At 43.6% G+C, this 13962-nt stretch overlaps 1 protein-coding gene across 1 annotated transcript; it reads right to left on the bottom strand.

The window, feature by feature from the left end:
* Positions 1-1337: 1337 nt before the first annotated feature.
* EIF3F (eukaryotic translation initiation factor 3 subunit F) lies at positions 1338-10595 on the bottom strand. Its single transcript, XM_010373165.2, has 8 exons — positions 10077-10595; positions 5814-5884; positions 5502-5581; positions 4637-4774; positions 2980-3071; positions 2389-2525; positions 2140-2253; positions 1338-1564 (listed from the first exon to the last, which is right to left on the bottom strand). Exons 1-8 carry the CDS (start codon positions 10495-10497, stop codon positions 1487-1489), a joined length of 1131 nt encoding a protein of 376 aa, XP_010371467.2. The 5' UTR covers positions 10498-10595; the 3' UTR covers positions 1338-1486.
* Between the last annotated feature and the right edge of the window lie 3367 nt (positions 10596-13962).

Here is a 13962-nt window from a genome sequence, read left to right as displayed (position 1 = left end):
ACTTGTTTTGCCATCTTGTTTTATCCACCTTTTCTATGCTTACTTCTCAAATTTAAAATTTTGTTTCTTGCCTATTATCCCACCATTTCTCATCACTATTCATTTAGGGATTATATATACTTCTAGCAATTAACCTTGGAATTTTATCATGCATACTTAAAAAGACTAAGTTGATATTAACTGGCTACTCCCAAAAATGTAAGAACAGTGAAACATTTTGACTCGATTAACCTTCTTCCCACCATGCTCTCTACTTTTAACCTCACAGTTTGGCCTGTCATCACCATTTTGCCGATAAGATCTGTTTACACTTCCCTACCTGTAAGAAAGTATCTATCATTACTATCCACACTTTATGACTCCCATAACTTGTATTTCCTAAGGTACATACCTCAGAACCGAATTCCAGGCTGGGGTTCATATTGCTTATTACTTTCAAACTATTCAGCTTTAGGTATCATAGCATCTACCACTTATCTGTGCTTACTACATACCAGGCGCTATTCTCTACAAGTGGCGATTAACCTGACATTTATTAATTCATGGAATCCTCATAATACCCTAATGGACTATATATGTTTATGATCCATATCTTATGCCTCTTATAATAATTTATCTTTCCTAAGGCTACACATACTTCAGAACTAGGATCCAGGCCTTTTTGATTCCCCATTGCCTTCATCCACCTTTTCACTCCAGTATGTAATTTCCTGAGTTCTTGAATAATGACTTGTTTCTTTCTAAGACACACAGTGGCGAGGTAGAACTCCAGGATACCAGAGGAAACGGATGTCTGAAGTTACACAGGCAAGTACTCTAGCCTACAAGGCCTCTGGGAAATGCCATCTAGTCTTTGCTCAAATTGAGCCACTGGCAGACCTCAATATAACTGAAGGCTGTACCCTCAAGTTACAGATAGCATCTAAGAATTTTCTGAAGTTTTGGGGAAACCTCTTTAATCTTTAACCCACAGATCTTAGTTCTGCCTCCTCGAACTAAAGTGGCAAACAGCTCCATCTTACTATTAATGTATTTTAAGATAGTGACTACACACTCTACTCTTTTAGTTTAGATTAAGCATCCAATTTTCTCAGCTATTTTTTCTCCATGGATTCTTATTTTCATTTCCTATAGAAATCACATGAATCCTCAAGAAAAGGTACAGTTTTGCCAATGGACACCTTTCCATATTGAAAACCAAAAGAACAGTTTGGTAAAACAGTAACATGCCTAACACATAACCAACTTCTTTACCTACAATATTCACTTCCTGGTTTCTGTGTGATCTAAAACATTTTCCTCCCTTCCACCCGGCAATAAACTCACATAAGATTAAATTAATTCACAAAAGGTAGGCTATGTTTATTAGAGTCACACACAGTTGACTGTCTCAGTGTGACTCAAGACCACAAAAAACCCATTTCTCCTTCACTTCTGAGTCCTGGCTTTAAGACCTATACCAGCAGGCGTACTGCTTGGGGTCCATTCACAGGTTTACAAGTTTTTCATTGAGGGCAATCTGTGACTGTGTGAGGTTGGCCAGGTAGGTCACCATCAGCAGGTCCTGGAAGACAAAGAATACACAATGAGAGGGGGGGTTGGGTGGAAAGGGAGCAAAAAGGCTGGCTTTGGCCGGCTCTATGGTGGGCACTAGGTATGAGGACAGTTGTGGATAAATGACAGCTGGGAGAGACTGAATAAAAGTCAAAACAGTAGAAGACAGAAAAGAAATGCTTGAGAAGACTTTCTTATCTCTACTGAGATGCTTACAGTCTAGACACTTACATCCATGAAACCCATGGATGGAATATACGGGGTCTGTGAACTCAGATGGGGAAAACAAGTAATTGCATTTTCCTTAACCTCTGAATTTTAGTGTTTCTTTCTATCACAAATTTAGACAGTAAGTCACAGTAGTATCAGCAGTAAATGAGACAATGTATCATGGGAGAAGGAAGAGGTCTCCAAACATGCATACCACACCTCTTCCTTCCTCCCAACCTGGACTTCCATGGGGCTATAGGTGAAGCCCTGTCTCTATCCTACTCCAGGCCACCTCACCCAACTCTTCACATTTGAGTGTATGTGCTGAGGTGGGGGAAGAAACCAGGCAAGCAGGGGCTCAGGAAGGGCACTCACATTGATGTTGCTGTTGAGCATGGTCTCGAAGTCATCGGGAACTATTTTGGGTACTTGGTTAACCAGGCTCATCAGGAAGCGGCCCACAGTATTGTCAGCTGACACCTTTCCAGACTGAGCACCGAAACAAAGACTCAATGAGGCAGTTAATTATAACCACTGGGCCCTACCATTTCATCAGCACGTGCCTCAGTGATCCCAGGATGGAGAACTATGTCCTCCCCCTTTGTTTTTTCTTTCCCCTCTCACCAGTACATCCTCTGCATATTGCAACACTGTGCTCAGGGCATCCTGGATGCGAGCTGATGCCCCTCCTACTTGCTGCAAGTCACTTGAGAGTCCAATCACTCTGTTGGGGCTAAAGCAGGTCTTCATGATCAGGTCAACTGTGGAAGTTGGGTGGCAGTGGCAGTGGTGGGCAGTAAGAGAGAGAATTCAGTCATCCCACCAGGAAAGAGATGGCCTTAAAGTCCTGCTAACTCTGTTTCCCACCTCCCCTTAGATAGTCTGCTCAATCACACTCCCTGCTGTGCCCTTATCAGCTTTTCTCCTCCTAACAGAGCTCAACTCCTTTTATCTGGTATGCTCATCACCGGTTTTGATCTCATGTGAATGGTCACGTGGCCTCTGGTGCTGCTAATTTCCCACCTTTAACAGTTTCTCAAATAATTCCTTAAATCCCATTTATACAAGAGATGACTGTAACTTCTAGCCTTCACAAACCTTAGATCAACAGTCCCTTCTTAAACCACCCAAGGCCTCCATCCTTATTGAAGAACAGCAGCCCCCTTCCCTGAAAATGCCTATGACCTCTCAAGAGAGTATGGAAAGGTTACTCACCTCCGATGCGTTCAGTGTCATAGTATGCGTATTTCACTGTCAGAGGTGTGAACATCACTCCCATGGTCCTCCCAGGGACACCCATTAAAGTACTGAGGAAGGAGAAGCCAAGGTAAACAGATGGCCTTGGGAGAGGGTTTCCATGTCTATTCTGGGCTGAGAATGCAGATACAGCAGGAATATGGCTCCCAAGGTTCTAAGATAGGAAGGGTGGGACCAAATGAACCCCAGAGTTCTTATGCAAGCAAAAGTTACTTTCTCCCCTTAGCTTGTCCCACATACCAAATCTTTGATCTGTAAGAGGGGACTCAACCTTTGCACTTGGCCTGGTCCCTTTAGAGGATTACTCCACACACGGGGCAGTGTCAGTGATGAGAGGACAGGACTCAATTACCCCATGGAGTTGGCTGTCTATATAGTTGCCCACCATGGAAAAGAGACAGAGACAAGTCTTTTCTGGGACCAAGCCCTTCATCAGCATTGAAAAAGGAAACCACCTCCTGCTCACCCAATCATATTGGGTGCTTTAAGTAATCTCACTAAAGGTATTGTTTTTACTATGTCAGTTATATACCTGGATCTATACTTTACTATGTCAACTCTCTATCTTATCTATCTATCTATCTATCTATCTATCTATCTATCTATCTATCTATCTATCTATCTATTCACCCACCCACCCATCCAGCTGGATTTTATATATATATATACACACACACACACATACACACACACACACACACACATATATATATATATATATATATATACTGGATCTTGAGGAGTCTGAAATACTTGGGAAGGCTAAGAAGTCAGGCAATGGCTAGTGCTTAGTGGTGGTATGCCAACTGGCTCATAAAGACTTGGCATCCACCATCTTTGTCTTACTGTGTAAGAGTTAACTGGCTTTGTCAGTGTCAGACACAGAACCAGCACAAAATCAACAGCCTAACAGATGCACTAACAGCTGCCTTCCCTCTGACTTTCCAACTCCCACAGCTGCTTCCAACTCCCACAGCTGCTTCCAACTCCCACAGCTGCTTCCTCAGCATGCCACCAGGGCCTTTCCCAACATCCCCCTTAAGTGGCATTTTAACCACCTGCAAGCTCAACGTGTTCACTGTAATGTCACTGTCATTAAAACTGCACTCAATCCTGGGTTAATTAATGTGTTCAAAATAAGGACAGTCATCCTTTAATATGTACTACCCTGAGTACAGCGCTGAGTTCTACAGACGATGACAAACTAATGGGTAATTCAGAAAAGTAATGAATGTGGTGAAGGATCATGACAAGAATACCGCATGATGACTGGCTGTAGGAACTATGGAGTTAGATTCTACAAAAGATTTGATAGCTTGCTCAAATAGCATATGATGACTGGCTGTAGGAACTATGGATAATTAGGTTCTACAAAAAATGACTTGATAGCTTGCTCAAATACTTAAAAGGGCAATGAGTAGGAACTGGAGTACAACTAGGATCAGCGGTAGAAATCATAGGAACAGATTCTGTTTCAGAGTGAAACCGTTTGAATAACTGTTGAGAGAGAGGAATACAGCAAGTTACACACGGAAGGAATGAACCTTGCTTGGGGTGGGGGAGGGATGGCATCTAGGCATGGTTTTATGCCCTTGTAGCCCAAGACTGTGGTCACCTGACATAGGCTTTGATGCTCATGCGGCCGTTCTGGAGACTTGTGTCCACAGTGAGATGGATAGGGTTGGGGGCCTCTCGGCTGTAGTACTCATGGATTAGCACAGAGTGCTCTGTGATATCATGGCCTGTAGCGTACCTGTGAAATGGAACACAGCTGCAGACTCATGTCTATTATGTGACATCAACATCAAACACAACAGTGGCATGGGTGTCTTTAGGGTACCCAATACCTCTATGGTAGGGATACCTAGTGATACCAAATGCCAAGAACAATATATACATTGAAAACTATGTCAAACAAAATCAAAGGCCGACTTAGTGCTGCTGAAAAATTCCAAGTCTCTTACAAGGTAATTCAAAATATCCTGGCCCCACAGGATCAGAACCACCAGCAAAACCCACTGAATTCACAGTTCCTACAGGTAACACACTTTCCTTTTTTGTTTTTTAGAGACAGGGTCTTACTCTGTCACTCAGTCTGGAGTGCGGTGGCATGGCATGATTATAGTTCACTGCAGCTTCAAACTCCTGGCCTCAAGTGATTCTCTAGCCTCAGCCTCCTAAGTAGCTAGGACTATAGGTGTGTGTCATCATGCCTGGCTAAGTTTTTAAAACATGTATTTGTAGAGTCAGGGTCTCATTATTTTGCTCAGGCTGATCTTGAACTACTGGGCTCAAGTGATCCTCTTGCCTCAGCCTCCCAGCTGGGATTACAGGCATTGAGCCACTGCTCGCAGTCAGTAATACACTTGCAATACTCTTGTCTCCAAAAGGAAGAGGATAAGATCCAGTCCAGTAGCAAAAGACACTGGCAATCACGGAGAGATTTTCCATTAGCCCCAACCCCCACCTCCCCAACTTACCAGCCCAGGATGAGCTCATTTGGAGAAACCTTTTTATGCAGTTCATACATGTTCTTAGCAAATTCCATGTCAACAGCCACCTAACAGGGAAGGCAGGAAAGCAAGCTAAGAAGCCAGAAGTCCAAAGAAAAATTGGTTAAAAAGGACAAGAGGCCACCCCCAATAAACAGAAGCAGCCCAGGAAGTACGTACAAATGGGAAGAAGCTCCTTGGCTACAGGAGCTCTAGTTATGAGTGTGGGAGGGGCTGTGAGGGGAGCCTAGCAAATGAACAGCTAAAAACTGCAGAGGGACAGCTTGGATTCCTACTCACTTCATCTTCTGACTCATTGTGTGGCACTGAAAAGCAATTGGTGACCTCCACTGAGTGCTTGTCGACAGTTCCTGTGAAAGAGAGAATCGTTCATGTGTTATACAATCCTACGGCTCCCAACAACCTCCAACTACTTTTGAAATGCTTTTGATGATCTCTTCAACGTCAATGAACACCTCACTGAACTCATTAGCTCCAAGTTTAGTCCGGTGCATCAATGGGACCAGAATTCTCCAGGAACTGAAACTCTGGTGTGATCACCAGCTTATCCCTCTAATCATCACCAAACAGGGTATATTCTTCCTTTATAAGGTCTCCTTTTGCCTGTTACTCTCCACTACTAGCCTATTCCAGACCTTCACTCTATGGCCTTTGTTTTTCAGCCTCTAGACTTTCTCCCTGTAATATAATCTGGAGAGGTACCTGGAAGATTTTAATGGCCACATAGACTGCTAACACAGCGGCCACGTTTCAGACACTGAGACATCGGGAGCTTCATCTGTATCTCCCTTTAGCCATCTGGTCCCACGGTCAGTCTTAATCTTATCATCATCCAGAAATCTATCTGCGAACCTTAGATGTCAGTCTTTTACCACAAACTTTTGTTCTAGTTCTGATACCTTTATTCCCATTATATATATATATATATATATATATATATATATATATATATATATATATATATATATTTTTTTTTTTTTTTTTTTTTTTTTTCCTGAGACGAACTCTTGCTGTCGCCCAGGCTGGAGTGCAGTGGTGCAATCTCGTCTCACTGCAACCTCTGCCTCCTGGGTTCAAGTGATTCTCCTGCCTCAGCTTCCCAAGTAGCTGGGACTACAGGTGTGCGCCACCACGCCCAGCTAATTTTTGTATTTTTAGTAGAGACGGGGTTTCATCATGTTGGCCAGGCTGGTCTTGAACTCCTGACCTCAAGTGATCTGCCCACCTGACCTCAAGTGATCTGCCCGCCTCAGCCTCCCAAAGTGCTGGGATTACAGGCGTGAGCCACTGTGACCAGGCTGTATTTCTCTCTTTTTTTAATTTTTTAAATTTTTTATTACCACTACATTTGTTTCTTGACCTAAGACCACTAGGTTGAGTTTTCCGTTCTCTTCTCATCTATTGGAACCTCCCAAGGGGTTGAAACCTATTCAAGGGTTTCCCTCTCCACCAGAAATTACAGTATTGTCTTTATCTACCAGTGTTTGTCTAATTCCAACTCACTCTAGTTTCTGCTCCTTTCAATGAAACTATGTCCCTAAACAAAATGTGCACGTATCTTTTATCTTATTTGACCTCTCATCAGCATTGAACAGACTTGACCACTTACTTTCCATCTTAACTTTCCTTCCAGTTTTCTTCCTACCTTTCTAATCTTCCTTGTTGGCTACTTCTTCCTGACTTTTTAGGTTTTTAGGATTTTGTCTTTGTTCTCTTGTCTTTTTACTCAATGTTCCTTTTCTAGGCCAGGCCCTGATGTGGAAATGTTTTTGGTGAATAAAGTTTACATGCCAACTTTTTAAATGGCTGCTTTCTTGCTATAAAGGCAGAATTAAGTAGTTGTGATAGAGACTGCACACAAAGCCTAAGATATTTACTGTCTGGACCTTTACAGAAAGTTTGCCAATCCCTGCTTTAGGTGATCTCATCCAATTTCACGGGTTCAATTACCTTCTATATTCCAATGACATAATTCCTAACCTGACATACTTGCCCACATCTCTTTTGCACTCCAGACCTTTATATTCTATTTTCTACTTGACAACTCCACCAGAATGCTCACTGGGCATCTCAAAACGAATACAACCCAGACTGAAGTCAACTCCTACCTTCCCTTTCTTCTTCGACACTTAACCAGAGATGTAGAAGTCATCCTTGATATTTTCTTCTAATCCCTTACTTCTGATCACACCAAGTCGTATCAACTCTATTTCCTATCTCTCAACTCACTCACTACAGAGTGATTTTTAATTCCTATTCAGTGTTAGCCGAAATGCTCAGGAGCTTCCCCAGAGAGCTTCAAATAAGGTTAGAGTTCCATTTTGTCTTCTCAGGGATCCAGGTAATTCCCTTCACAGAACTTTACACTTGTAATTATTTAATACTTCTTACGGCTCTGCCCTCTGCTAGCTTCATTTCCTGCTCTACCTCCTGTCAGCTACATTCCTGTAATACTGAATGTTTCAGATAGTGGATTTACCACTTTTTTATACTTCTTGTAGTTGCTTTAATGCCCAGCTCAAACGTCATCTTCTTTGTGAACTTTTCCCCAACCTTCTGAAACAGTTAAGTCTTCCGTATTTCCATGCCACCATTCTATTAGAACATTTATTATATTACATTCTAATTATTTGCATTTAAGAGTATGTTTCTATCTTGAATTTTAACGTTACAGGAGAGTTCACTTTATTACACTTTGAATTCTAAATTCCTAACTGTTTTATGGTACAAAAAAAGCACCAATGACTTCATTTAGACAAATGAAATGTTTTGTGAATATCTAAGGAAATACGTTCATAGCAAGCAGAATCTATTCTTTATTCTTCTGTAAGTACTGCCTCCATAACACCTATAGCACTGTACCATGATTCCAGTCTGGAAGAGGATCTGAGGATGTAGATTAGATTATACCTGGTCTGACTGGATCACTGGAATATTTGGGGCACTAAAGCATAAATCATGGGTAACGAATTGTTTCGTTCAATAGCTCTAGCGAGCTTGGAAAATTAGGAAATGCAGCCAAAAAAGTATGTATCTGCTGAGTGCCAGGTCAGTGATGCAAAAATAATTTATTACAGAAGCTCAGAGTAGGGCACAGTTACAGAACACCATCATGCTGTGTAAGGTTAAGAATGGAGTGAGGGTCCGGGTATGGGATGGAGTGGCACTTAATGTTGTTGCTGGGAACCTGGAAGATAGGTAAAGCTTAAACAAACGAAGGACAGCAGGGAAAACAATTGTGGCAAAGAAAACGCAAAAGCTTGGTCTGAGAAAAGACAAGCAATGTTCAGAAGATATGAATTTAAGTTTCTGTAAATGCTATACTGTCAAAGATAAAGGAGAGAGAATGTGTGTCTGTAAGCACTGGGGTGGTCCAGGCCTGATGTGGTGAATTGCAACTAATAGCTGTACCTAATATGTGCTAGCATAGTCAGAAGTTTTTAATTCAGCTCTCACAAAGACTAAGTCTAAAGTAGTTCCTGACAGAACAGATTTTAGACAATTTGCTCCAAGTCACATGGCAAATGTTTTGTGAAGTCTGCTTACAAATCTTGTCTGCTTTGCAATACACAATTGTCTTCTATGGTGTAAGAACTAGTACATGTTCAAGAGTATGAAAAAGAAAGGATGCTTGTAAATAAAGTGGATTCACAAAGCTATTTAAAATATGGCACTAAGATGGAATGGATATGAATTTCACGGGACCAGTATAGTCTCCAGAAAGGAATTTATTATTAACCGTCCCTCTTTAGTGCTTTTCCATTTTACAAACTACTTTAACATAAAATATCTACTCCCCAAATTTGGAACACAGGAAGAGAATGGGTCATTTTTCGACCTGAAGGTTAAGGGCATAAATATAAACAGATAATACAACTGTTTTTCGTCCAAATGGAAAATGGGGGAACGGAGTTTCTCACATTAGGTACTAACATTAGAGGACACCGAGGGACAGAGAATGATCAGGCTCAGACCTTTAGAACAGAAGAATACTATAAAATCCCAAGTGGGTTCCAGCCAAATCGGTTTACTTGTTGGGAGGAATGTCTTTTTGCAAACGTCCCCACTCCTTTGCCAACTGGTTAGAAAACTCTATCAATACCTGGAAAACAATGACACTTAGTCAGTGGATAAGGGAGAACTATATGTGGTCACTGGGATAGGGAGTCAAAGGTTCCTGACTTCCCACTCGGCGTGCGAACTCATCTCTGGCAGATGGGGCTCATCATACTTGCCCGTAAACTGCTGTTGGGAACATTAAAAAATGTAAACCACTGGCATAAAATATTCAGTAAATGACACAACTACTCCTTGTGCATTTTGTCGCTCAAAGTGACAGCAATCCGGCAGGAGAAGATAGGAGAGGTGCAAGTGCTTGAGAAGTAAGTCATAGCAGAAGACAGGATGGAGATATAGATCAAAGAGGTCATGGGGATGGGAGGAAAGGACGGTAGGACGCCAGGAATTAATTAATGAGACAGGGGAGTGAGATAAATGAGAAGTGGGAGAAAGAAAAGAATGTTAATTTCTCTGACCACTCACCCAACAGGGTCCCGATAACTCGGGCAGCACCCTCATTGCGTCTCTCGTAGCTGTCCACAATGGAGGCCAAAATGACTGGGTGTAGCCTGACCACGCGGCCGCCGGGGAAGGGCCCTGGAAGAGCAGGACCAGGCAGAGCGGGCGCTGGGGTCTGCGCTGGAGCTTGCGCCGAGGCCGGGGTCTGGCCAGGAGCGGCAGTTGTAGCTGCTGCTGCCGTAGGGTCTGAGGATGCGGCTGGAGCCGCAGCGGGAACCGGAGCCGCAGCCGGTGCTGGCGTTGGCGCTGGGACTGAGACTGAGGCTGATGCTGGTGCCGCCACCGGGGCTGCGGCTGGCGTGGCCGGAGGAGCACTTGCTGATAACACCGGTGTGGCCATCTTGTCGAGAAAGAAGGAGGCAGGAGCGGAAATGACAGCGTTCATGAATATCAGGAGCTTGATAGGCTGAATATACACCACGTGAGCTAGAGCTTTTTGCTTATTGGTTACTGGTGATACTTGCCGGAGAACTGAAATGGTCCCGCTGTTGGTTATTTCTTCCGGAATTTGTGCTCTCTGCTTTTGGCCCGAGGAGCACTGAGGAAGCCCTGGGCATAAGTAGTTCCGGATAAACTTGGGAGGGCGTTCGAAGAGAAACACTTTGTGCAGCTGCCGCCAGGTGGAACCAGAAAGCAGCGCGAAGGTTGAAATTCGCGTTTTAGACTTAAATGAGATAATGGATGTCAGAGTGCCTTTAAAAAGGATTTTAAGGCTGGGCGTGGCTCACGCCTGTAATCTCAGCACTTTGGGAGATCGAGGAGGAAGGATCGTTTGAGCCCAGGAGCTCGAGGCTGCAATGAGCGAGAAGGAGAACTTAGCTGGATTTCTCCTGCTGCTTTGAGAATAGTCTGGAGGATGGGGAGAGGTGAGGAGAGGGAGGTGAGAGAGGGAAAAGCAGGGAGACCTGCTGGGAGGCCACTAGGTAATCTAAGTGAGAGATGATGGTCGCTGGGATCAGGCTGGTAGCAGTAGAAGTTCTGAGAAGTGGGAAGATTATGGATATATTTTGAAGGTAGTTTCAATAGGGTTTCCTGAGAAATTGTATATGAGATGTGAAAGAGAGGAGTCATGGAGGACTGTAATTTTTTTTTGTACTGAGCGATTAGTAGGATGAAGTCACCATCAATTGAGATAGCAAAAGCTGTAGGTAGAGCAGGTTTGGGGGAAAATATCCTGATTTCATTTCTGGATGTGTCACCTTTGAGATGTCCATTAGACAGTCAAATGGAGTTGTATAAGTTGTGTAAACCAGTCTGTACTTTAGGAGAGGATTATATGAGGTACTGCCTTGCAAAGCTCTCAGCACATGCCTGATATACGGTAGTTATTAAGTCATAGCTATTATCACTGTGTGATGGAGGGAGCTCTGACTGTAACCTACTGTGTAACTTGGGGCAATCTACAAGTTTTTTTCTGAGCCTCAATTTCCTTCTTGATATAATGGGGATGATAACATCTGCCTGTAAAGACAAAACAAAACCAAAAACCAAAAAAAAAAAAGAAACCCCAAAACCATCGACTCCCTTAATTAGGTCAAGTCCTAGTGTCCAGCTGGCAAGTGGATAGGTGAGGTTGAACTTCTTATCCCTGATTCTAAGCCCAAAAGCTGATTTATCCTTGGAGAAATCGTCCATTATTAGAATTCACATGATCCTGCTCCCCTGTAAATGCTCTGCGTAGACATGCATTCTTTCTTTTAGTTCCCCAAAACGCAGGTGAACAGCCAATCAGAAGAAGATTGAAAAGTAACTCTTGGATTTGATGACCTGGAGTTTTTAGCAACCGTAGTAGAGCAACGTCAGTGGCACTGAGGGTGGGGTGGGCACAGAAACTAGAAATCTGGTGTGAGAGAATGGCCAGTCTGAGCTGAAAGCAGCAAGTGCCAGCTTTTCTTGCAGGAAGTTGTCTGGGAAGGAAAGGAGACATTTAAGGAAATAGCCAGGGAAACAGCAGGATTGAGAGGCAGACAATTTAGGATGGAAGGGTTTCAAGTATATTTTAGACCGAGGATAAGGATATAGAGGAGAAAGAAATGTTAAATATACAAGTACAAGTGTGAAAAAATATCTAATGAAACAGGGCAAAAGGTGGATCCACATTGAGAAGCCTAGATGGTCTTGCACAGGCTGAGGGGCACGGTGGAGAGACTGCCCTGGGCCTGGCCTCCGTTCTGGATGCTTAGTAGGGGTGTGCCTGAGTCAAGGACAGTCCACTGAGATCATCTCATGGGAAAAAGGCCAGAAGACAGAACCCAGTTGAAGAAGTGTTGCTGCCTCTAACTGACCATGCACACCTTTGAGACATGCTATCTATGTGTTGATCTGGGTTGGTGTGGACACTTTGCCTTCAAGAACTTTGCCTTTATATCTGTCAGGCCTCTGAGCCTAAGCTAAGCCATCATATCCCCAGTGACCTGCACGTGTACATCCAGATGGCCTGAAGCAATTGAAGATCCACAAAAGTGAAAATAGCCTTAACTGATGACATTCCACCATTGTGATTTGTCTCTGCCCCACCCTAACTGATCAATGTACTTTGTAATCTCCCCCACCCTTAAGAAGGTTCTTTAAAATTCTCCCCACCCTTGAGAATGTACTCTGTGAGATCTACCCCCGCCCCCAAAACATTGCTCTTAACCCCACCGCCTATCCCAAAACCTATAAGAACTAATGATAATCCACCACCCTTTGCTGACTCTCTTTTCGGACTCAGCCCACCTGCACCCAGGTGAAATAAACAGCCATGTTGCTCACACAAAGCCTGTTTGGTGGTCTCTTCACACAGACGCATGAAACAATACCGATGTCTTAAAGACCTTTCTCTCTGGGAGGAAAGAGAAGGGGATGGTTGAAGAAGCAGAGACAAATTGAGTTGGGGAGAGGAGGGAAGTTGCAGAACCTCCTGCAAATGACGTTTTTCTCAGGTAAGTTGAGGCAAGGTGATCTTGCCGCAAATGGCAGTGCAAGGGCAGGGATAAGCCTTGGGGGAATGGACAGTGTTTGGAGGAGGGTCTGAGAGTGAGCTATTGAAGGCATTGATCAATTATGGGAGCACCCACTGAGCCTGGAGAGCTCGAGAATCTGGCCAGCTCTTGTGATTTTTCTCCAGCAACATAGCCCAGGAGCAGGAGAGTACAGATGGTTGGTGTGGTCTTTCTGGGAGGCTGACTGGCGAGGATGAGAGTGTGTATATCCCAAATGCTGGCTTTTCAGTGGCTGGCTGAGAGATCTCTGGGGCCTGGGTTCATCAGGAAAAGGGCAGAGGTATGGGAAGAGAGAAAATAGACTGTCCCCATGTAGATGGGCAATGTATTGTACGAGTGTATTAGTCAGGGTTCTACAGAAAAACAACAGGATATATATAGAAAGAGATTTATTATAAGGAATTGGCTTTTGTAATTATGGAAGAAGTCTCAAGGTCTGCAGTGAGCAATCTGGAGACCCAGGAGAGCCAGTGGTATAAGTTCCAGACTGAAGGCTGACAGGCTTGAGACCCCAAGAAGAGCTGATGTTGCCATTCCAGTCAAAAGGCTGGAAAAGACCTGTGTCCTAGTTTGAAGCAGTTAGGCAAGAGGAGGTCTCTGTTATTCACAGGAGTGTCAGCCTTTTTGTTCTATTCAGGTTCTGAACTGATTGGATGAACCCACTCTTAAGGGAAGGCAATCGCTTTACCCAGTCTACTCATTCAAATGTGAATCTCATCTCCAAATACCCTCACAATCCCAGAATAATGTTTGACTAAATGTCTGGGCACCCCATGGCCCAGTCAAGTTGACCCATAGGATTAACCATCACATGTGGGTTCCTGGCTGTCCTGGCAACATGATTGACAGTCTTGCCTGAAAAGACC

This window comes from Rhinopithecus roxellana, chromosome 15, assembly GCF_007565055.1.
Source record: "Rhinopithecus roxellana isolate Shanxi Qingling chromosome 15, ASM756505v1, whole genome shotgun sequence".
Taxonomy (NCBI): domain Eukaryota; kingdom Metazoa; phylum Chordata; class Mammalia; order Primates; family Cercopithecidae; genus Rhinopithecus; species Rhinopithecus roxellana.
This window is presented reverse-complemented; position numbering and strand designations above follow the sequence as displayed.

Excerpts from the sequence above, each read along its gene's own strand:
- EIF3F (XM_010373165.2), bottom strand. The coding sequence starts at position 10,497 with ATGAACGCTGTCATTTCCGCTCCTGCCTCCTTCTTTCTCGACAAGATG. Across the intron at positions 5,582-5,813 it reads ACAATGAGTCAGAAGATGAA|GTGGCTGTTGACATGGAATT; the intron begins GTGAGTAGGAAT and ends CTTCCCTGTTAG. Across the intron at positions 1,565-2,139 it reads TGCTCAACAGCAACATCAAT|GACCTGCTGATGGTGACCTA; the intron begins GTGAGTGCCCTT and ends TTTGTCTTCCAG.